Source organism: Callionymus lyra, chromosome 13, assembly GCF_982586985.1.
Source record: "Callionymus lyra chromosome 13, fCalLyr1.hap1.1, whole genome shotgun sequence".
Lineage (NCBI taxonomy): Eukaryota > Metazoa > Chordata > Actinopteri > Syngnathiformes > Callionymidae > Callionymus > Callionymus lyra.
This window is the reverse complement of record NC_141830.1, coordinates 13,871,687-13,895,323: the sequence shown is the minus strand read 5'-3', so window position 1 is coordinate 13,895,323 and position 23,637 is coordinate 13,871,687. Positions and strand designations below refer to the sequence as shown.

General features: G+C 40.3%; 2 protein-coding genes across 2 annotated transcripts; one reads left to right on the top strand and one right to left on the bottom strand.

Moving 5' to 3' along the window:
• Positions 1 to 761: 761 nt before the first annotated feature.
• LOC148067464 (homeobox protein prospero-like) lies at positions 762 to 7,647 on the top strand. Its single transcript, XM_087806383.1, has 4 exons — positions 762 to 1,499; positions 2,661 to 2,762; positions 2,861 to 3,055; positions 6,018 to 7,647. The coding sequence occupies exons 1-4, from the start codon at positions 762 to 764 to the stop codon at positions 6,177 to 6,179; spliced, it is 1,197 nt and encodes a 398-aa protein (XP_087662509.1). The 3' UTR covers positions 6,180 to 7,647.
• A 134-nt stretch (positions 7,648 to 7,781) lies between these two features.
• Positions 7,782 to 23,544, bottom strand: ylpm1 (YLP motif containing 1). Its single transcript, XM_087804936.1, has 21 exons — positions 22,780 to 23,544; positions 22,027 to 22,242; positions 21,714 to 21,905; positions 21,022 to 21,488; positions 17,857 to 20,484; positions 17,649 to 17,772; positions 17,379 to 17,505; positions 17,206 to 17,295; positions 16,966 to 17,143; positions 16,591 to 16,751; positions 15,922 to 16,073; positions 15,789 to 15,851; positions 15,598 to 15,717; positions 15,329 to 15,505; positions 15,176 to 15,259; positions 15,019 to 15,102; positions 14,807 to 14,881; positions 11,462 to 11,513; positions 8,627 to 8,754; positions 8,223 to 8,415; positions 7,782 to 8,025 (listed from the first exon to the last, which is right to left on the bottom strand). The coding sequence occupies exons 1-20, from the start codon at positions 23,290 to 23,292 to the stop codon at positions 8,269 to 8,271; spliced, it is 5,778 nt and encodes a 1,925-aa protein (XP_087661062.1). The 5' UTR covers positions 23,293 to 23,544; the 3' UTR covers positions 7,782 to 8,025; positions 8,223 to 8,268.
• Positions 23,545 to 23,637: the final 93 nt, after the last annotated feature.

Genomic DNA, 23,637 nt, shown 5'->3' with positions numbered 1-23,637 from the left:
TGTCTCTGTGTTCAGGTGTCTTGAGTTTCTGTGTTCAGGTGGTGTGAGTTTAGTTGGTGTGTGTCTCTGTTTAGCTGGTGTGAGTTTCTTCGGTGTGTGTCTCTGTGTCCATGTGGTGTGTGTCTCTGTTTTTAGCTGGTGTGTTTTTTTTGTGTTCAGGTGGAGTGAGATTTATGTGTTCAGGTGGTGTGAGTTCAGTTGGTGTATGTTTCTGTGTTCAGGTGGTGTGAGTTTCTTTGGTGTGTGTCTGTGTTTAGCTGGTGTGTGTCTCTGTTTTAGTTGATGTGTGTTTGTGTTTAGGTGGTGTGTGCATGTGTTTCTGGGTTGTGTTTATGTGTGTGTGTATCTGGGTTTCGTGTTCGTGTCTGTTTCTGGGTTGTGTGTATCTGGGTTGTGTTTGTGTGTGTGTGTGTGTGTGTGTGTGTGTGTGTGTGTGTGTGTGTGTGTGTGTGTATTAACCACTACAAAGTCTGACTTTTGCTTCACCAAACAATATGTTGATTGAGTTTGAGAGTCTTTCCAATCTCTACTCTGATTGGTTGGGAGCGTTGAATAAGCCACACCTCTTTTCAGTTACACAGCTTTCTCATGTTAATAACCTGACAGTAGAAATATTCAAGTCGTCTTCTTCATCTGCAGCTTCTTTCCGTCTCCGTACAGTCGAGCACAGGTAGGTTAGACTCTTGATACTCTCGTTTCCTTCTTTCCTGCTGGAACAAGAAGTTGCACTTTAGCTACACTGTGTTCTAGACGCAGCAAACATGCACGAGATTGAAGACCCAGAACCATCACTCCTTCGCGGATCAGATCACAACATCCTTGATGGTGGTCCAGACATGGAGCGAAGCATCAGGAGGGTCCAGCCTTGGATACAGAGAGTTACTCCCGGAGGTCACCAGGCCAAGCGGGCCAGAGTGGAGAACATCATCAAGGTCATGAGCGGTTCAGATTTGGAGCAAGGTCACATGACCAGAAGTGATGGCACGAGAGTGAAGCAGTCCGGAGAAGGCAGGAGCGCGGAGGACGACAATGGCCCGAGCAGCAAACACCACAGGTGGAGGAACACCAGGACGATGAACTACCTTCAGTCCAAACCTGAAAACATCCGTGTCATGGCAGATGTTCTGAAGGCTGAGCTGTCCAGAGCGGTCAGCAGGAGCGTGGACTCTGTCTTCAAGAGCATGACAGGGAGCGCGGAGGAGAGTGTTGACGAGGAAACCACAGCCGGACTTCTCCTGACGCAGCCGGCTGAAGCTCTCTCTCTCGTGGTGGACGATCGACGTCAGGCATGTCCTCAGTCCCGCGACTACCAACCGGCTCCTCCAACCTTTCAAGGACTTCCACATGAACGCCTGTGGTCCTCGGCGAGAGTGAGGATGAAGGTCAACTCAAGATCTGTTCAGGGACCAGCGATGGAGCAGATGATTTGGGGGAACCTCTATCATCCACATATCAAAGCTGAGAACGACAGCATGCTGAAGAACCTCTATCTCCCCAACGTATCCTTTATACATCTTCACAACACAGTCGGATTCTCGTGTGTCTGGTTAGATTTAGTCAAGCAATGGTGGCAACCATCACAAAAGTACTTTGATGGACATCAGTCACAAGTATCGCTATAATCATCTGACTGAACTTTATTCAGCTGTAGTTGATATTTACCATGGCTAACATTAGCTTATTTATCAGAAAAGCCATTTGACATTGAATTTATTACAGATTTGTAGATTTCAAAGTCATTATCAATAACAACAATGCCGTTATTGAAAATAGTTTCTTCTGCTATGTTCGTCACTGCATTGTCTTGACCTTTTAAAGTTTTTAAATCTGTCTGCATTTTTAACTGTGTATTTTTCTTGTTTTTTAAGCGCTTTGTGACCCTGGTCTATGAAAAACGCTTTACAAATATAAATTACTATGGTTATAGTAATGTAAAACTTTGCTTGCCGTTTTCTTCAAGAGCAAATTGCTCGACAATCTTTTTTTCTTTAATCAATTTTAGTTCAAGTTTTTCATTAATAAAATGCGCACATATTTTGATTTGGTTAAAAATAACAATATAATAAGAATCAAACGCCCCACAAAAATGGTGGCAACCAAAAGCAATGATGTTAATGAAAAGTAATACAATTGAAGAGAGTAATACTAATTTTTTGTATACAAGTTTATTCGGTGTCCATGATGACGTCTACATCGGCATGTTCAGCGAAGCGTAGAAAAAGTTCCCAAAAGAGTTAGAATAGATATTTTAGAAAAAGATACAGAGAGAAGAAAATGATAAAAACGGACACAAAAATAAAAGAAATCAAAACAACAAATTAAACAAGAGCCGCCGGCTTAATCAGTGTACTGAGGAAGTTAGGTACTCGTTCACCAAATGTTTCTTACTTGGCCTTACAGAAAGAATCATTTATATTATTTATGTAGTCAAGAGTGTTAGTCCTCTATGTCCTATTACTAAGAATGAAACAAGTGTCATTTTCTCCCATGAAAGATCGACGACTATCAAAAAACACAATCCAGAAAAGCCTTGATCTCGTCGTGTTGACCCTTCACCCTCAGCTTTAAAGAACTAAGATGTTATTTTTAAATGGGTTGAAAGATTCTACATTGATTGTGGACACAAAGTTGAGACTTGACTTCTTGACTCGAGCCCTCAGGAGTGTTTGACGACGAAGCATCTGAAGAAAGCTAAACTCATGTTCTTCTTCACCCGCTACCCGAGCTCCGTGGTGCTGAGGATGTGTTTCCATGACGTGCAGGTGAAAGAACTCACAAAGTCTTTCAATTTTTTTATTTTTTTATTATTAGAAATCATATGTCACAAGTGTTTCTCCATCACCTACCTTTGCTCCTCCAGTTCACACGCTGCATCAGCTCCCAGCTCATCAAGTGGTTCAGCAACTTCCGGGAGTTCTTCTACATCCAGATGGAGAAGTTCGCTCGACGTGCCGTGGCGGAGGGTCGGCCCGATCTGTACCGTCCGACTGTGGGCAGAGAATCAGAACTGTTCAGAACCCTCAACGTGCACTACAACAAGGCGAACGACTTCCAGGTGCAGTACACACAAAGTCAACGTGTGATTTCATCGTGTAGGTTTAATACTTTCTATAGCTTGAACGACGTTCAAAGAAAAAGTTACAATAAATGCATGTGTGTAATTATATCACTAACGGTTGACCTGGAGGGGTAACCATTGATAGAACACAGACTATTGATCGACTCACTAGTATCACAGAATGTATAATGAAACCTCATTAGAAAACAAATGTGGCAAACTTTGACAAATTTATGGACTTAGAGCTGATTCTAAAGAGTCCAGTGAAGATCACTGACAAAATAAAAGAATGAAAAGAATCTATAAAGTGATCCCAAAACACACCGACTCGTGTCCACTACCAAAAGAAGAACTTTCATTTATTGCTCTGTGGCTAGTTTGAGTTATTAAGACTTACAGAGCCACCTTAGAAGGGTTTCTCACCCACTTAGGCATTCATTACTGGCTGGAATTTACACAATTTGAATGATTGAAAGTTAGATATTATCTTAAAAAGTGACTGATATGTGCTCATGATTTATTTAATTATACTGAAATATCGTAGTCAAATAATACATTATTCAAAATATTATGTGGGTGTCATCATGTCCCATAAACCCCAGGAGAGAAAGCCCATTTCTTTTTGCTACATTTATTAAAAATGAGAAGGCCTTTAACTCTAACCTACTAAAGTACCAGTAGATATTTACAGCCTGGATATTACCACTGCACACATACTTTATCAAGATAAGAATGTATGTTGCTTTTTACTGAACAAAGATTGTTGCAGCTTCACGCAACATCCCTGATGTCCGAACAGATACATTTTACTTTGAGAGCTAAAGATTTTGGCAGCTAGTGTATCAAAGAATGGACCAAAATCTAGGTATACAAGGTAGACAAAAGGCTGACTCTTTGTTTGACGTGGATTTGTGATGTTGTGAGCAGGCAGTCGATGCACTAGTAAAAGATCAATATGTCTCTGTGTGAAGTATAAGAACAGGTATCCATTAACTCTGTTGCTACTTCTCCCTCGTGTATACTTGACCCATCTTCATCCATTTGTTTGTTTCATTGATACATATTTAACCAGAAGTCTGTTTTTTATCTTTCCTCTGACTGTGCACTGAAGACAGTTCTTTTTTTGTAGAAGGTCAAATTTTCTCAAAATTCATTTTGTATATTTTACATGTGGTATGTTTTGTACCAGTGTGTCTGTGATTGTATTCTTCTGCGAAACAAATTGTCCTTCAAGGGATGCGTAACAAAAAAGTCACGTGAAGCTTCAGGATTTACAAAGTTTAAATTAAATTCAGAATACACGGTTAAAAACACAGCCTTGATACTGTCAGAGACATAAAACCCATTTTTTGTTACTTCATTAAACCTGAAATTTTGCTGAAAGTTCAACTAATCTGTTGATGCAAGTGTGTCTTAAATAGATGTTGGACTCTATTGTATCATCAGTATGTATTTGTTTGTACAAAACTCTTTTTGATTGAATATTTACATTTGAAAATGTTCAGTGGAAACGCTCATTTGTGGTGATGAATTTTTATTTACCATTACCATGCCAACTCTGCTGTGATTGGTCAAACATTGATGTTTGTCACCACATGAAGTCTCCACCTCCAAGGGACTCGTTGTAAAAACAAAGCAGGGGAAAATTATAACCTGGCTTGACTTGAAGTGAAGCCCATTATGATGTCATAAATCTAACCTCTTGTTTAGCTGAGATTCAGACAGGGGTGAACATTTACAAAGTAATAAGTTCAAATCACGGTCATGATGAGGAACTTACTGCATCTTGGAAGCAGAGAGGGAGGGCGGGACATGTAGTCGCTGAGTTAGATTGACATGTCCCTATACAAGTGGGCCTCTTAAAAATTATTGAATGTGACTGAAACAGTTCATGTTCCACGTGTGGGTTTTCTTCTTTGAGAGCATTTCCATAATTGGCTGAAATCGAGGGTTGAAGTCGATTTTAGGCAAAATAGTTCAAGTTGTTGTTCCTAAACTACCTTTATCTCAGATCCAAACTCTCAGTCAAGTTGAGATTTCCAACCAGATCACTGAAGACATGTTTTATTAAACACAAAAGGAAATAATTAGGAGAAAATTAAATAAAAATACATGACATGAACATCACAGCAAAAGGAGGTTGAGTTCTAAAAAAGGTTTTTTAGGGAAATGTTCCCAGTAGATGTGACATGTCTTGTATGGTTCTGCAATGAGGGACAGAATGTGACAGCTCATGTTAAATGGCTCTGTTGAGTCCAGTGCTTGCTTATCTTCTCAATGGCGTGGTCTAAAAGTACTGATCCATCTTTGCAGCCTTCCTCGCCGACCTACCTGCACTGTATCCTTCAGTCTTGCTTTGTGACCCTGGTCTAGAAAAGCGCTCTATAAATATAAATGACTTACATTGTAAAACATCTGAAACTATCCCTGATTCACCAAGGTAGCAGATCGAAACCATGTTCTCTCTGTGGATATTCCACTTTCTTCAACTTAAAAGTCAAAGTGAGAAAAGGTAACTTAAAGGCTGCGAGGCCACTGGTGTTACAGTAGGTGACCACCAGAGGGCGACAATATTTACAAACTCTACTGATTTTCTTTTTTTTTTTTAAAGAAAACCAGATGATGGAAATCACCATATTAGAGCTCATTTTGTAACTGAAATCCGTGACTACATAAATTCAAAACAATGGTTCCCCTTTTCCAGGTTAGTTGTAGACGCTGTATTAATTTCTGTGTCCCTCGAGAGAAGTGTGTTCTCTGTCAAGAAGACCATGCGTGAAAATAAAAGTCAACACAAGTACACACCAGCCTCAACTCAATGCCACGTACAAAACAAACAAAAGTTTACAAATAGACCCATCAGTATGAACATGATAATCTCAAGTTCAACTGTGATCTCTTACTTACCTTTTTTCTGATTTATTTCATAACTTCTGATCTACTTTTTTTGGGTCAACAGGTCCCAGATCACTTTCTGGAAGTAGCAGAGATTACACTGCGGGAGTTTTGCGTTGCCATTTCCGTGGGAAAAGACGGAGACCCCTCGTGGAAGAAGGCCATCTACAAAGTGATCTGCAAACTGGACTCCGAAGTTCCAGCTGAGTTTAAAAGTCTCGGATAAGAAGCAGCAACTTGCGCCTCAGTGTCAAAGTCACATTGTGGACTTGATGTTTTAAATCGAACATGCAACTGAATGTTTTAATTGAATGTGCAGTAAGAATAATACTTTGATCATTGGGGACAAAATAATCTTGCACACGGTCAAGAAAACATCCACACATAAGAGCATTTTTTAATAACCAACAATGTACATGCATGATTCACAGTTTAATTCTGTACCTATGATCAAAGTAAAACACCACTTGGTATTCATTACTACATTAATGACGTCAGCAAATATAGTTTGTTTACATTAAGGTTGGAATGCATTATTTAACGCTCTAAGAAGGTTGCATCTTTGAACAAATCTTTCAGTGAAACGTGGTCCTTGCTCTTCTTGTCCTTTCGTAGGTTTCCTCCAGGCCGCGCTCTTTCCTCTCACGGTCCAAAAGAGTCAACAGAATAACTGAGGACAGGATCCTTTTTTCCACCATTAGCCATAATTAGCTAAATTGCAGCTTTATTGCGCACATCACTGCAATTGGACGAGATCCTTTTGAGCGTAACGAAAATGTGGCCAAATTTTGTGTTGGCATAGCCAATGGTCTATGCATGTTTAAAAAAATGTCTCTGAAAACACCCCCGCTCCCAAGTTTGCACGAGTGTGTGAGACGTTCTTCTTGTTGTCCAGTGAGTTACTGGTCAAAGTGTAAGATTGACCCAAAAACTAGTCTGTAATGATAGTAAGTGGTGAAAATGTATTATTTGGATTATAAATAAACAATCATATTGAAACTCTGTGTCTCTTGTTTTTGATGTACCAATGACAAAGACATTAAAGTGTGTTGTCAAAAATGTTACTCTATTGAAACTCAAGAAATTAAAGCAACGCATTTTATCAAAGCTACTGCATTTCTTTTACTTTTCAGAAGGTAATATCTTTATCAATCGTTATCTACTTCACAGCTCCACCATGATACTCACCATCTAACTTGCTCACACCATCGTAATCCCAATCGTAAACTTCTGCTTTAGTCAAATGTTACAGTATTTTTTAGCAACAGCATTAAACTACGAGCAGAGGCTTCATCAGTCACTGACTTCTGAACAAGTTCCACTAAAGATATCAAGGGAAAAGGTGATCTAGCAAGAGAAAAATCATATATGGTCACGCCCAGACTAACAGTTTTCAATTGAAGTCGGTATCAATGAAACACTTGCACTTTCTGGTTTGGACCAAGATAGTAGTAAGTAAAATACATGCTTTTGTGTCTATGGTTATATTGATGAGGCAACAAAGTCTGGACATATTTTATGCATCTTAGGCACAGTCGGCTTCTGTATTACATGAACCAAAAAACATTAAGGTATCAAAGCAGATGGAAAGAATTTGATAAAAAATAACTAAGAAGTAATTGAAGATTTTAAAGATATTAGGAAGAGATGACAACATTAGAGCACAAGCACGTTGAATAACGCTCAGTGATCATGTCACACGTACAAGTGGTATATTTACGCAACTGCATTTTTCAGTAGAAACAGAAAACACAAGATTCTTTAAAAGTCAAATCTAAGAAGCGAGTACAACAATCAACATGTGAAGGCAAATAAACTCCATTTCAAGCTTGTTTATGGGTTTTTATTTTCATCTACAAAGATCGAGAAATGTTGCCACAAGAAGCAGAAACCATATAAAACAGTAAAGATCAAAGAAAGGTGATGACAGATCATGTGACCAGAAAACAATCTATAATGTCTTTTTTTTTCAATAAAATAGAAAAAGGACTAATGTTCAATAAAACAAGACATGGTCGTTCTTAACCTGTATTCTTGTTTCCAGCAAAAAGTTGCACTTATATTCCGAAAACCTGAAAGAAAAAGAGACGATGATTGTAAATACAAGGAAAATCATCTCAAATATTTCATCATCAAGACAAAGTATTTTAATTAGTTTATTTAGCCGTTAAATAACGTATTCAACACAATCTATTTTACACATCGGCTCACTTAGCTCATCGCATGAAAGTGTTTTCTTTGCAACATGGAAAAAAAAAAAAGTACAAACCTTTTTTTACTGAAGGAAAACAAATGAAATGATTTCAGAACTCTTCTCAGAAATACTTGGTTCGGTTGAGAGCGCGTTGTGCAATCTGCCCGCTCTCATCTGTGATCTTCTCCCAGTCGGTTTGTCCGACTACAAAACCAATCGCACGTTTCCTATCTGCGTCCTTCTGCTCTTCAAGATCCGCCCACCGCACCTGGACAACAACAGCAAGCTTATGAGTTTCTTCCACATTGGCAGAAGGTTGTTCTTCAAAGTGGAATATTATCAAAATAAAAGCTGGAACTCGACTCGTTTTCTTCAGCTTTCATTCTTTTTTAAAGTAGACGAATGGAGGGTTTGTCGTGGAAAAGACGGAGCCGTGTTAGTGAATCCCACACGGGACCATGAGAAGAAGAAGGACATACTCGTTTCTTTCCTGGTGCAGACTTGCGTGTGGCGTAGTCGTCTGGCAGCTGCAGATAATCCTCCAAAGCTGACATGTCTTCACTATCTCGCTTCCTCTTTCCCCCGCATCCCAAACCATCCAGTCGGTCTGTAAGTCAAGCATTATTGTTCAGGGAATGTCTTCACGTTCTGACAAACAAGATCTAACAAATCATTCTACATTTGATTTAAAAACGCTTAAGGCTTGAGTTTGTTTTATTTCCATCAAATACTTTAATCAGGACTTTTCGGTGTTCCAAATTCAACTCTACAAACCATTTAATCATCCATTACACATACAGTGCCTTGCGAAAGTATTCGGCCCCCTTGAACCTTTCAACATTTCGCCACATTTCAGGCTTCAAACATAAAGATATAACATTTAAATTTTTTGTCAAGAATCAACAACAAGTGGGACACAATCGTGAAGTGGAACGAAATTTATTGGATAATTTAAACTTTTTTAACAAATAAAAAACTGAAAAGTGGGGCGTGCAATATTATTGCACTAATACTTTGTAGCGCCACCTTTTGCTGCAATTACAGCTGCAAGTCGCTTGGGGTATGTCTCTATCAGTTTTGCACATCGAGAGACTGGAATTCTTGCCCATTCTTCCTTGCAAAACAGCTCGAGCTCAGTGAGGTTGGATGGAGAGCGTTTGTGAACAGCAGTCTTCAGCTCTTTCCACAGATTCTCGATTGGATTCAGGTCTGGACTTTGACTTGGCCATTCTAACACCGCGATACGTCTATTTGTGAACCATTCCATTGTAGATTTGGCTTTATGTTTTGGATCATTGTCCTGTTGGAAGATAAATCTCCGTCCCAGTCTCAGGTCTTTTGCAGACTCCAACAGGTTTTCTTCCAGAATGGTCCTGTATTTGGCTCCATCTATCTTCCCATCAATTTTAGCCATCTTCCCTGTTCCTGCTGAAGAAAAGCAGGCCCAAACCATGATGCTGCCACCACCATGTTTGACAGTGGGGATGGTGTGTTCAGGGTGATGAGCTGTGTTGCTTTTACGCCAAACATATCGTTTTGCATTGTGGCCAAAAAGTTCGATTTTGGTTTCATCTGACCAGAGCACCTTCTTCCACATGTTTGGTGTGTCTCCCAGGTGGCTTGTGGCAAACTTTAAACAAGACTTTTTATGGATATCTTTGAGAAATGGCTTTCTTCTTGCCACTCTTCCATAAAGGCCAGATTTGTGCAGTGCACGACTGATTGTTGTCCTATGGACAGACTCTCCCACCTCAGCTGTAGTTATCTGCAGTTCATCCAGAGTGATCATGGGCCTCTTGGCTGCATCTCTGATCAGTCTTCTCCTTGTTTGAGATGAAAGTTTGGAGGGACGATTTGCAGTGGTCTGATACTCCTTCCATTTCAATATAATTGCTTGCACAGTGCTCCTTGAGATGTTTAAAGCTTGGGAAATCTTTTCGTATCCAAATCCGGCTTTAAACTTCTCCACAACAGTATCTCGGACCTGCCTGGTGTGTTCCTTTGTCTTCATGGTTCTCTCTGCGCTTTAAACAGAACCCTGAGACTATCAAAGAGCAGGTGCATTTATACGGAGACTTGATTACACACAGGTGCATTCTATTTATCATCATCAGTCATTTAGGACAACATTGGATCATTCAAAGATCCTCACTGAACTTCTGGAGTGAGTTTGCTGCACTGAAAGTAAAGGGGCCGAATAATATTGCACGCCCCACTTTTCAGTTTTTTATTTGTTAAAAAAGTTTAAATTATCCAATAAATTTCGTTCCACTTCACGATTGTGTCCCACTTGTTGTTGATTCATGACAAAAAATTAAAATTTTATATCTTTATGTTTGAAGCCTGAAATGTGGCGAAATGTTGAAAGGTTCAAGGGGGCCGAATACTTTCGCAAGGCACTGTAGTTATAGTTAGTGAGGTCTTTAGACGTCCCACTCATGAAGTCAGTTTGCTAATGTCAAAGAAAAATGTATCCTGGTGTTGACTTGAAACTTTTGTTTGTCTTTTAACCCACTCATGGCCTTCTGTCAGGGGCTGGTGCTCCACTGGTCCAGATCAAACATGTCAAAGTAAATCGCACAACAAGCCGAACATATTTTAGCAGTAAAGCTCTTAAGCCGAACAAATTGTACATTTACCAAACTATCCGTTAATGGAAGGATTATCTTTTTATTCTTGAATGCCATTAATGAAAGTTACTTTTTATTCTCAATCAAATTCCTTTCAGTTAACATCAGTTTTACACTAGATCGTAGTATCAGTATAGTTGTTGACATTTATAATCTTTGTTCCTCAGCCCATCCTGAACACTGACATCTTTATATGTCAAATAATTACCATGAACAGTCTACTTTTAATTTAAGCCAACCATCCAGCAATCCACATAAAATTACTTTGTGGGCCGGATCAGGACACATGTAGAAAATGAATAACTAATGCATCGTAGTTCAAGATGTCAAGGGAGGAAATAAACGCCTCAAATAAGATGTTCTCCATCATTTTACTATAGTTTTCTTGTCGACTCCATGAACCTCTCAATTGAGCAAATTCATACTAAATGTACAATAACGTTACAAATGATCTCAAGGTGTGCTTTGTGATTTTTATTTCACTTAAAGGGGAACATTTAGCAGGAAACTCTTGCAGTATCCCCAATTGAATCAAATACAATACGCGGCACACAAACATAAATACACAATATCAACCATTAGCAAAAACACAACAGGTTCCCTGTAAACATTTAACGTTTTCATCAAAGTAGCATTTAAAATGTCTAAAACGGAAAAAGACTAAATTTAAATGGAGAAACTTACCGAGCTTTGCCTCTGATGTGTCCATCTCCCATTTGCTTTTTGGAATGTAGCCCTAAATTATATAAAGACACTAAAATAGTTAACAACAGGGCACACAAGGAGAAGGAGCGGGCTGAAAAGACAAGACACTGGTTCATCAAGGGTTAATTGACGACAGTCTCAAAGTTCAGCTTTGGAAGAGAAACAAACATAGAATATGAAAAGCATGCAGCAATGAAACTTAATTATAATAAACACTTTCACATTCTTTCTCTGGAGACATCATCAATGGATCCTACGTGTTCTCTGATGGCATTACAGGCTTGTAACAAAACACTTGTGTTTTAGAGATTCATCTGAATTTCACAGGAAAGTAGTGTTCGATGATATTTAGTCACATAAAAAGTCTCATACGGAATGAAGAAAAAAGGAAACTTAAGTGGACCGCCACTTTTTAGCTGCTTAAAAAGATATTTTATAGAAGGCTTGTGGTCATTTTTACCATGTTTGAAATGTTTACTGTATTTGATCACAACACTTACAGGAGCAAAAAACTACTTGCTAGCATACAAGTGTGTCAAATATTCTGCAGACTTTTTGTTATTTACTTGGACACAATTGAAATCTTGTTTGAAGTCTTTTGCTCCACTTTTAGTAGGAATCACATCTGAAGATGTGTCTATATTAACTGCAAGACCAACTTAATCTGGACCTGAGTTGTATGTATTTAACAGAAAAGGTTAAAAAAAAATCTACTTTTTGTCTTAAAAAGATCATTACTTTTTCTGATAGAATATTTTATAAACATTAAAAGCTAATTTTAAAACTATATTGTTACATCATCCTTAGTGACAAATGGAAATCTAAAGAAAGGGTTAAAATGACTCTAACTTTGCTGTTTTTCCTGCTACATTTAAAAATATTATTCCATCTAACATCAGCATCTAATAAAGACCCACATAAGCAAGGTAGCAATCGAACCGGTGGTGACCATACTTTATTAAAAAGTAGAATGTTGAGCAATTCACATGTTTTTAGAGCACAAATGCCATCACACAACAACCGTTGGTGTGCATTTGTTCCTGCTCTGGTTTTAAATGCATGAAATTGACATGTCAATCATGGGCCGGTTGTGAGCTACATAGCCAAGTTGGTAAAGTAGCTTTTAACCAGCAGGTGGTCAGTTGCATTTCCAGAGCCTGGCACAGAATGGCTCAAAGAGTTAAAACTCTAACCCACTAAAGTACCGGTAGATATTTACAACCTGGATATTACCACTTCATACATACTTTATCAAGGATAGAATGTATGTTGCTTTTTACCGAACAAGGATTGTTGCAGCTTCACGCAACATTTCTCATGTCCGAACAGAGACATTTTACTTTGAGCGCGAAAGATTTTGGCAGCTAGCGTATCAAAGAAAGGACCAAAAAGGAAAACATTTTTTTTGCAATCTAGGTAGACAAGGTAGACAAAAATAGTTATAAAGTCTTCTGTAATTTGTCAAGTTTGAAGGTTTCTGCATTATGTTTCTAAGGAATGTTGTTTAGATTGTGTACAGTCAAACAATGCTTTATAAACACCCCTATTAACAACAATCTAGATTATGAACTCAATGAAGTACAGCTCATACAGCAGTAACTTGGAATGTTCCGTTGTATTCCCCTTCTATATTTCACAATGTATACTAAAAATGGAGATTTCAGGGATGTTTAAATGAATAAGAACTTTGCAACTTCTCGTTATGCAGTTTGGTCTGGTAAACTCTACTATCAGTACCATTTACAGTACGTTGTAGTACCAACAATGTAATTTCATAATGTCATTATAAAGTGTTTTATTTGTACATGGTTTTTCAAAATATAAACTTGATTTAATCTGTGTTGATTGATTAAATTGGAAAAAGTCTGCATTGTTTCTCCAAACCGTCAGAATGCAAACTGGGTCTCAGAAAACAAAGAAAGTTTCCTAAACAAAGGTTTGACTGTAAAAGCTTAGAATAAGTCAACAACACTATGTTAAAGACATTCTGTCAGCGAGCACCGTTTCTGTCATCGCAACTGAGAGAGTCACTTGAATGTCATCACTCAGCTGAGATAAAGGAGATTTGTTTGCACACAATTTGATTACAAAGTATATCAATGAACTTTGATTAACCCTTCATTGACAAGCTGACATAACTCCAAAAAGATTGATTCCATCTTGAGAATAAAGAGGAGCTTTGCACATGTTACATTTCCCTGACACATCGCAGATTCACCTGCTCGTGATCAGAGTTACATAAGCCTCAAAGTACGATAAAATCCAATCTACTGCTGTGATTTAAAAAATGTTTCAGAGATCAGGAGCAATGACGGTAAAAGGTTGCAGACAGCTGGAGTGATGCGTTCATTGAGAGGGATTGAGATGTTGCTGCAGGTTGGAGTGTTACTGAATACAAGTTAAAGTGTGGTCATTTTTTAATAGGCTAGCTATACAGAGTTGTTTCCATGTTTGACTGCAGGTCACACCAACAACATGTTTCTATGGTCAAAGTGGAAGGACCACAGCTCAAACATGGCGGAGACCATTACCAAACATTATTTAAGTCAACTGTACTGAATGTAATATTTTTCAACAAACAGTGGATCATTCATCTATCTTGTTTAGCTCAAAATGAACCTTGATGAACCTCAATGTCTGGACAAGGCCTTATTTTTACCTCATTCATCCACAAAGGCCAAAAAAGTCAGTTTAGCAGCTTCTGTCATTTTTGGGAATTGTTTGCTATCAGACAATAAATGTTAGTGGCCCCATTTATGTCCATGCAAGCATTTGAAAGGAACAATTTAATAATCAAAACTAAACCACATGGGTTTTTCATTCTGAATATCTTTTGCAGGTTTGTATCTTATAAATCAAGAGGTCACTAATCCAATATTCTACAAACACAAAGGTCAGAAATCCCTTACTTTTGAGGGTCTGAAATATAGAACAATAGGGAGTTATGTTTGTTGCTTTGTTTTGATTCAGAATGGCATTAGCGCAGTCAGACGTTTTAGTGATGCCATTGTAAAAACAAACTTTCATTATAGAGATTTCCTTAAATGACGTTTATGACTTGGAAAAATAACTGTCTGTTTTCTTGTTAATTTTCCCATCCTTCACCCTGATACAGTTTATTATCCAGAATGCTCAGATATACACTTCTAAAGGTCAATCATAATAAAATACGTGATAGTTTTAGTTGTTGCTAATACAATGTAGTGGTTGAATGTACTAGCCTCACAAATAGTACAACCCTAACATAAAAATAATAAAATATGAGTGAGTGAAAGTGGTGGGTGTTTTAATAAAATAAGAAAGTGAGCATAACTCAGGTCTTACCAGATCTGCTTCTTCTTCTTCATCTCTCTTCGGCTCTTTGGGCTCATCTTCTGGATTGAAATCTTCCATTTCCACCTAATGGAAATACAAGAACGGGATGCTTTACGATGCAATATATACCAAGCCTTTCCTCGTGGTGATGGTGAGAGGAGAGAGACATGCTTTATATGTCCATCAGAGGTCACATCACTCTTACAGTAAATTTAATTTACCTCCTCAATGGCAGCATCTTGTAGAAGGGACCGGACATCTAAACGCACCATGTGACGTGGCGATGCTTCCCAGTTGCTTTGCATCTGTGTAGACAATCAAGTTTATCAAATCCATTTCCATACCCGAAATTACTTAACCCAACGCAATTTCATGTACCTTAGTGATCTCCTTTTGGCTACGTCCATGGATGTTTCTTTTCACACAAGTTTGAGTGTCAGCAGAGATTTCAGCAACATACACCTGAAAGAGGAGAGTAACTTTATAAGAGGGGATTCATTTTGAGAGATATAGCGATGACCAAACGCGCACCTCAAAGCCTTTTGTTTTAGCAGCACTCCAGAATTGTTCAAAGTGTCGTACTCGGTCATTAACCGTGTCCAAAATGATGAATGGGAAAAAGCCGTCGTCTAGAGTCTTCTTAAACGTTTTAAACATGCTGCTTCTGTAGGTATCTTCCATCTCTTGTTCATACTCGTACTCAAGAACCTGTGAATAATAACATTTGCTCTTAAAATAATTCAAGGAAATAACAGCAAGGTATTTTTCACAACATTTTGTAAGAACCAGAATCTACAGACCTTCGTTTTTACTCTCTTCCCCGTGTCCGGGTCTTTTTGGATTTTCTCCACTTCAGTCATGAAGTAGTCATCTAAAACGATGACTCTCGGCGGGGCACCGCCACACTCCACCTCCTTATCCTGCATCATAAAGAAAAACATTCAAAATAGGGTTGTTTGAGCAAAACAAAGGTTAGTGTTAGGCTGTTTACCCTTATGAGCTTTGCAACGTGACTTTTGCCACTTCCTGGAAGTCCTCTCATTATGATGACAATCTGCTCCAAAACACAATTTGTTTAGTCAATGGAATAATAGTGTCTGCATCAATGCAGCAACAGTTCCTACCCTTTCTGGTCGAGACATTCTGCCAGGAAGTTTGAGGATGTCTTCTACATTCTTGATTTCTGGCTTCTTCTCAACTCGCACTGGTGGCTGTGGTGGTTGGAGAGATGCAGCAACAGGGGGACCCCTTTCATCCGGATAACCTCTTCTATCCACTGGATGAAATTCATTGAAACAAACTCAAAGGTGGCATCATTACTATGCAACATTTACATTTTTAACTATTTTCTTTGATCGTTTTTAGAGCTTGATCCCCCTTTTTAAGAATATTGCAAATGCTTCAAGATCTTAATTTTATTTAAGTTGTGTTCATGTTAATGTTGACAGTAATACTAGGTTAAAATTGTAGCACCATTTACCGCAATTATCACTTTTAACTAACATCTGCTGTCATGGCCGCTTTTGAATTTCAGAATATTGGGTTGTATATAGCCACATATTTAGATACACTGCCAACGAGTTGAACAGGAGCATTTAAGGTTTTTGTTTGGTTACTGGATTATGGTTGTTTAACATTTACATTCATGTTCAAGATAAAACAAATCATATTTGTAGAACAAAACAAGTTTCTCTTCTCGCCAGTTTGTAGTCGAACTGCTTATTAATTCAAAGCGGCAAGGTTTTAGTGACTGTCGCCCCCCCCCCCATTATTTAGTTTAGTTTATCACTTACAGTATGGCGATGAGCTGTGTCCGTAACGTTCAGGCATACTCCGTTCAGCTCCGGGTCGTTCATATGGAGGCCTATCATCCCTCTCACGACTGCGGCTTCTGTCTTTCTCTTTAAACTCCAGGTCCCTGTAACCAGGTCGAAGGTGTGACGCCAGTGGGGATCTACGTGATGAAAAAACAACAATGTTTTACTTCTTTAAGGAACAATCCCTGAACCAAACTGGTACTACCCAATGTGATTAAGTACCTATCTTCAACCCCAGACTGGGTGCTTAAATTAAGAGCAGAGAAAAAGAGGAAATGTTTGGATTTAACAAACACTGAACATTTTTTCATAGTTTGGGGTTAAAAATGAGTTAAAATTAGGGGCCGTTACCTTTCTTCTCTTCCTCTTGGTGGATAGCGTTCTCTGTCATATCTGTCCCTTTCATAATCTGGAGGTAGTTTATCCCTGTACTCCCTCTCTCTGCTGTACTCCCTGCGATCTAGATAAGGATCGCCTCGTCTGTCGTAGTACGGGTCTCTGTTATATGGATCTCTGTGGCCATACAGTTCTGAAAGAATGAATATGAGAAATTAGTAAAAATGAAGGAAAACCTTTTTGCTTTTTAATTACCTTTATCATAAACCCTGTCCGAGTGTGCAGGATCTGGTCTGAGAAGTACTCTCTCACCATAGGAGATCCGTTCGACTGTAGCACCAGTATCTATTACATTGTATGAGACACACACATATCAATATTAATTAATACTCAACTTTATGTACTGAGATCTTTATGCAAAGTCTTACCGTGGCCATGAGCATAATCTACTGTTTTTGGAATGATTGTAGGAGTTGATTGGTTGTAATCTGTGACAGCAGGTTTGGAATCCCAGGACTGAGATTCTGCTGATGGAGTATTTGCTGCTGTCATACCCTGCATGTGACAGATTCAAAATGTGAATAATGATATTTTTTGTTGCTTATTGTAGAAGTACCCACGTTGGGAGCTTAAAATGGTTGGTTTAATGTTGTCACTCTTGTACACAACACTAACGGATGAAAGGCTTATATTCTCACCTTCAAGGCATTCCTCACTTCTGCTGGAATCTCTAGACCAAGAAGACCAGCAGGAAGATCTGCTAGGCCCTCAGCAGATGCAGATTGCAGCTCACTGCTTTGTGTCTTTCCCTCATTCATCTCTCTGTGAACACATGGCACATATTAGTATTTTGCCTCAAAAATTATGAAATGTATTTTTAAACGACCACAGAATACACCAAACTACCTGATCAGTTTCAGCTCTTGTGCTGCTTTCAGAATGATTTCATGTTGCCGTTGAGATAAAGCCAGAACGCTGGAGGCATTTACATCTGTAGAACTGGGATCATCCGAGCTTTCAGTTGTTGTCTGTGCAGCAGGGTTTGAAGACATATCAGGGATTTGGCTACGATCCTCAAATTCCCTCTCTCTGAGAGGTCTATCCCAGTCAGATAACCGTGAATGTGGTGAATGGGGCCGCTCGTCTCTACGGTACATTGGTTCATCCCTGTACTCATGAACCCTAAACTCTTCTCCAAGCCTGTCACGTGAATCGTATGGATAATGGCGACCCCTTTCCATTTCCTGCGAGTAATGATCTCTGTAGCGGTCAGATGTTGGAGGATAGTCTCGGTCATGGAGAGGGCGCTCTTTCTCCCATTCTGGGCATCTTCTGTCCGGTTCATAATAATCTTCTGATGCCCAGTGACCTTTACCATGACCATAATCCTCAACGAAAGTCTCATGATGCCCTTCTTTGAATCTCTCATCAGTTTGTCCAGAATGCCACACGCCTCTACCAGCTCCACGACCTATTGGTCTTCCGCTCCGTGGTGACAATGGTGCACCCCTACCATTGGGTGGCTCTCTTCCAAATTCTGCGCCTTCTCCAGCAAGCGGCTTCCTCTCAGGATCTAAGCCAACTAATTCATGGGGTGGTAGTGGTGGTCTTCCTCTCCCAACACCACGATTCATTGGATGGCTAAAAGGGTGTCCTGCAGGATCCAACTCCTCATCGCCATCATAGACCATTGAGTCGCCATCACTTGGGCCACGACCCAATAGGGAAGGCAATCCCTGGTAGTCCAATCCACGATGGCCACGAGGTGGACGACGTAGGCCAGGTGGGAAGGGTGGTCTCATACCTCTTTGTGGAGGCATACCTTCTTCCCAATACGGATCTTCTTCCAAATAATCCGAGTCTTGATCCTCCCAATGTGTGTCTACATGTTCTCCATCCATGGGTGGACCCCCTCTTCCCCTTGGTGGACCCCCCCTTCCCCTGGGTGGGTACCCTCTTCCCATGGGCATACCCCTCATCATGGGTGGACCGCCTCTTCCCATGAATGGACCGCCTCTTCCCCTCTGTGGACCACCTCTTCCCATTGATGGACCTCCTCTTCCCATTGGTGGACCCCCTCTTCCCATGTACGGGCCACCTCTATCAGTTGAAAATCCACCTCTTCCCATGGGTGTGCCACCACGAGCCATTGTCTGGGGCCCGCCTCTCATTGGCTGAGGACCACCTCTCATTGGCTGGGGTCCACCCCTCATAAGTGGAGGACCACCTCTCATTTGGGGTGCTACTCCTCTCATATGCATGGGCCCTCCTCTGGTATGCATGGGACCTCCTCTCATATGTGGTGGCCTTCCTCTCATATGCATGGGCCCTCCTCTCGGATGCATGGGCCCTCCTCTACCCCTTGGGTGTCCTTCAGGTGGTCCACCATAATATTCTTCTTCCGTTTCAAAGTCTTCCTCTGGCATCCAGATGTCATCATTGTGAGGCTGTGAATCGTCATACTCCTCAAACGAAGGATCTTGCCAGTATGAATCGCCATCTTCTTCTGACATGGTTATACCCTGCTCGGGTGGTACATAATTATACCCCATTTCACCAATCTCATCCTCAAAAGACTCGCTGTTTGAACCTCTAAAACTCCCAGGTCCTTGTTGGCCACGTCCTCGACCACGCGATTGAGCTGGAAAAGAAAGCAGACCACGTCCTCTTCCCAGAGTTGTTATAGGTTCAGATCCATGACAGTTGTTGTCTTTGAGGAGGTTTGAGCTTTTGTTTTCTTTGAAGGCTGTTCCATCTGGTAGATCTTTATTTTGTAAATCTGTATTTTTTAATGTAGGATCTGTCGGTTTTGTTTTCTCAGCACCATCCAGGGCTTTTTCATGATCACCACTGTCACGTAACTTGCTTTTGTTTGAATTTTGAGGTATAGGGTCACTTTGAACAAAGAAGTTAGAGCCAAAATCATTTTCATCCGCCATTTCGACAACATTAGGCTTTTTGTCAGCTGTGGAAAGCTTATTTTCGTTTTCAGAAGTTGAATGATCTGTACAATCCAAGTTTTTGGAACCCAAAGTACTCAGTTTATCATTTTCCTCTGGTTTAGCTTGAGGTCCCTGTTGAACATTCTGCGGGGGCCCAATAGGATGTTCCAAACCGGACATTGGGCTCTGGTGTCTATGTGGACCTCCAAAACGAGGTGGAAGACCCCTTATTTGTGCTGGATCAAATCTCTGTGGACCATTAAAGCGACTTTGTGGCTGGTCAAACCTAGGAGGGCCTTCAAAACGATTATTCGACTGCTCAAATCGACCTGGACCATCAAATCGCCCCGTTGGTTGACCAAACCGAGGGGGGCCATCGAACCGCTGCCGTGGTTGATCACAATGAGATCGTCCTTCAAATCGCTGCCGTGGTTGGTTGAACTGAGAGGGGCCATCAAATCGTGGCCTTGGTTGATCAAACCGAGGGGGAGCATCAAATCGTGGCCTCGGTTGATCAAACCGAGGGGGGGCATCAAAGCGCTGCCTTGGTTGATCGAACTGAGGAGGGCCATCAAATCGTGGGGGGCCTTCTCTGTGGAGAGCAAAACAAGTGAAAAGGTTATTCACTACCAACCAAGAGTAATTCAACTGTAATTTATGTAAAGGTGCATCAATTGGTTTTGCCCATTAAGGTGAAAGCAGATGAGTTTTAACCGAGTTAAACTTTAAACTCATAGATAACTTTAAACGAGAGCCGACCTGGGAACTATCCACATTAATGTTTTTGTTTCAACACAAAACTAAAATAAGTCAAACAAAATTAAATTTTACTTTACTTAAATCTCGTGAACTAAAACTCTACAAGAGTCTGTAGGCACGTTTGGTTAGAATATAGAACAAAGACATCTATTTTCTAAAAATTGAATCTTAAAAACTTTCTGATCCTGAAAAGGTGTTAATAATCAAAAAGTATGTGAAGGAGTTAAAATGTGAAGAAGTTAAATGTTTTCACTTTTAACAAATGGAAACTAGGTTCAAATATACTGTAGATAATGATCCTTCTAGTTTAATTTAGAAAGTATGCACAAAAAAAAGATTGTAACTGTCACACACATTTACAGGTACTGACCGTGGTCCTCCTGACTTGTTGACATTTGTTGGAGCTTGGGGGGGACCTTGGGTTCCAGTAGCTGCAGTACCAGGGCCCGATACTCTAGGTTGAGGTCCAGTAGTAGGTGTAGTTGGTGGAACAGTTGAAATCGGAGGTTTCTGCATACTTGGGTCAAGTTGCTGTGGTACTTGTGGGTCTTGAGCAGGAAATTGGCCAAACTGTCCCCCCATGTTGTACTGGCTTGATGGAAATGGCACCACAGCTCTAAGGGAAGCTAGTCGTTCATCAAGATGGGCATTTGTGGCATTCATTTGCTCCTGCCACTGCTTCCATTGGTTTCCGTAGTCCTTAAGCTGATCTTTGTGTGGATAGGTCTGGAACTGCTCGAACCAAAGGATGTAAGATTGTTCCCAGTTTTGGTATAAAGGGGTGAACTGCAGTTTTTGCATTTCATAATGCCTCAGTTGCAATTCTGCAGACATCGACTGCAACACACAAAAAAGGAGTTGTTGGGACTCAAGAAGGTCTAGAATTATACAGCTTGCAAAACTAAATGCTAACAAAATGTGTCATTCAAGTGGTCCAATGAAACCTGACTTCTTGTGGAAAAAAACAATTTAGAGGAAATTTACATAAAAACATAAGCTATCTTAGTTTAAGTCATCACACATAGGAAAAACCACATAGGATTTTGACAATGCCTTACATACCGGTAGAGTTTGAGGTTGCTGGATAAGTTGCTGATACTGTTCAAGGATATTCTGAAGCTTTTCATGATGCTGCATGAGTGCTTGGTAATGCATGCCTGCTCTCTGCTGCTGCACGTGCTGCCACTGAGCTGCGGCGGCCTGCAGCTGCTGTAGACGAGCAGACTCTTCTGGATTCGCTTGATTCTTATCCCCCTTTAAAACCAAATTGAGGTACAATTTAATCCAAGGTCAGACATTTGGCATACATTAGGAACTAGAAAACTACTTTTACAAGTAGTTTGGATCAGTTTTTAGTTCATCGACGAATACTTGCCTCTGTAGGTGGTGGAGGCGGTGCAGGTGGCTCTTCTTTTGGAGGTGGTGGAGGTGGTGCATTTTTCGATTGGATTGATGGAGGTGGTGGCGGCGGCTGGCCCTTGGGTGGAGAGTGTAACGAACCATCACCAGGGTTCTTACTTTGCTGAAATTTTTCTTGCTTTAACTTCTGCAGATTCTCAAGATGCTGCTTGTACCAAAGTTGCTGTTGATCCTGAATGTGTACACAATCGAGAACAATTTATCACATTTGAAAAACACGACTTTTCGATGGATTTTATTCATTTTCGTTGACACGACAGCCTGTGTATGATTTAGGTGAAATACAATAAGAGATCAGTAAGTAAGTAAGTAATTTTTATTTGTATAGTGCTCTTCCAGACCAGGGTCACAAAACGCTTAAACAATCAAAAAAACGTCAATAAAGTATATACTTTAAAGGTCAAGATAAAACTGATAACATAACAGGAGTTCCAGAAAATCAACGAAAAGCCTGAACAAATAAAAACGTCTTAAGATGTTTCTTAAAGGAGTCAGTAGATCATCAAACACAGAGGGAGAGTAAGATCGTTGCAAAGCTTAGGAGCAACAATATTAGTGTATATTATAAATACTTAGAAACACAGAAACATATGTCACATATATTTCAGTAGCTCTTAAACTAAGAATTTGCCAACAAAAATATGAATAACATCAACTAAAGCGATGCACCCGAAGTGATAAACTTTAAAAATGTTGCTGCAAGATTTACCTGCAAAGAGGACTTTTCTTCATTTGAGGATGCATCAGTCGCCTTTGCTTCTGATGGTTTTGGGATATCAGAAGTTTTTGGAAGTGTACTTTCTGGAGGAGGAGGTGCTGGTTTAAAGTCTGCGGGATGCGGCTGCGACGGTGGTGGTGGAGGCTGTTGCTGCTGCTGTTGTTGTTGTTCTTGAGTCCCCCCTGCTCCATGGGGGCCTCTCATCTGCGGGGGACCAGTTTCTTCTGGTTTAAAATACCCCGGCCCGGAGTATCCACCGTAAGATCCAGGCGCACTGCCGTGATGTAGGACACTCTGGAGCTGCTTCTGGTGCAGCATCTGCAGCTGCTGCATCTGCTGGCGGTGCTGCTCCTGCAGGCTGCTGAACAGCGAGCCTCCTGCCGAGGAGTCGAAGTTACCGAACCCTCCAGCCGGACCGGCGCTGGCAACGAGCGGCTTACGAGGTCCGGGTCCCCCGAAGTTTTGCGACTGGGGTGCACCATAGTTACCCCAGGATGGAAACATGTTTTAACTTTATTTCGCCGGTTCGTTCGGTCTTTTGTGCTCACATCTAGCTAGCGATGCTAACCTAGCTAACACATCCACACGCTAGCTACATCCAGGTAGCTTCACATTAGAGCGCGCAATTTATATAAATCCACGACACAGCTTGACAAAATGGTAACTTGATGGTTTATAAATTAAAAACGCTTAACTGCATCGAAGTCTTGATATTATACTAGTCGACACCGCTTTAGGAAGCGTTTCCAACGGATGGACGTCATCGTCGCTGCCGTTGCGTCACTTCCTGTTGAGAACTGAGGCTACAAGTCATTATTGAATCTTTTGTGGAGAAAACAGTAATTTAAG

Excerpts from the sequence above, each read along its gene's own strand:
- ylpm1 (XM_087804936.1), bottom strand. The coding sequence starts at position 23,292 with ATGTTTCCATCCTGGGGTAACTATGGTGCACCCCAGTCGCAAAACTTC. Across the intron at positions 16,752-16,965 it reads CCAAGAGGAAGAGAAGAAAG|ATCCCCACTGGCGTCACACC; the intron begins GTAACGGCCCCT and ends TTCATCACGTAG. Across the intron at positions 8,755-11,461 it reads CACATCAGAGGCAAAGCTCG|ACCGACTGGATGGTTTGGGA; the intron begins GTAAGTTTCTCC and ends CTTGACTTACAG.
- LOC148067464 (XM_087806383.1), top strand. The coding sequence starts at position 762 with ATGCACGAGATTGAAGACCCAGAACCATCACTCCTTCGCGGATCAGAT. Across the intron at positions 1,500-2,660 it reads AGAACCTCTATCTCCCCAAC|GAGTGTTTGACGACGAAGCA; the intron begins GTATCCTTTATA and ends TCGAGCCCTCAG. Across the intron at positions 3,056-6,017 it reads ACAAGGCGAACGACTTCCAG|GTCCCAGATCACTTTCTGGA; the intron begins GTGCAGTACACA and ends TTGGGTCAACAG.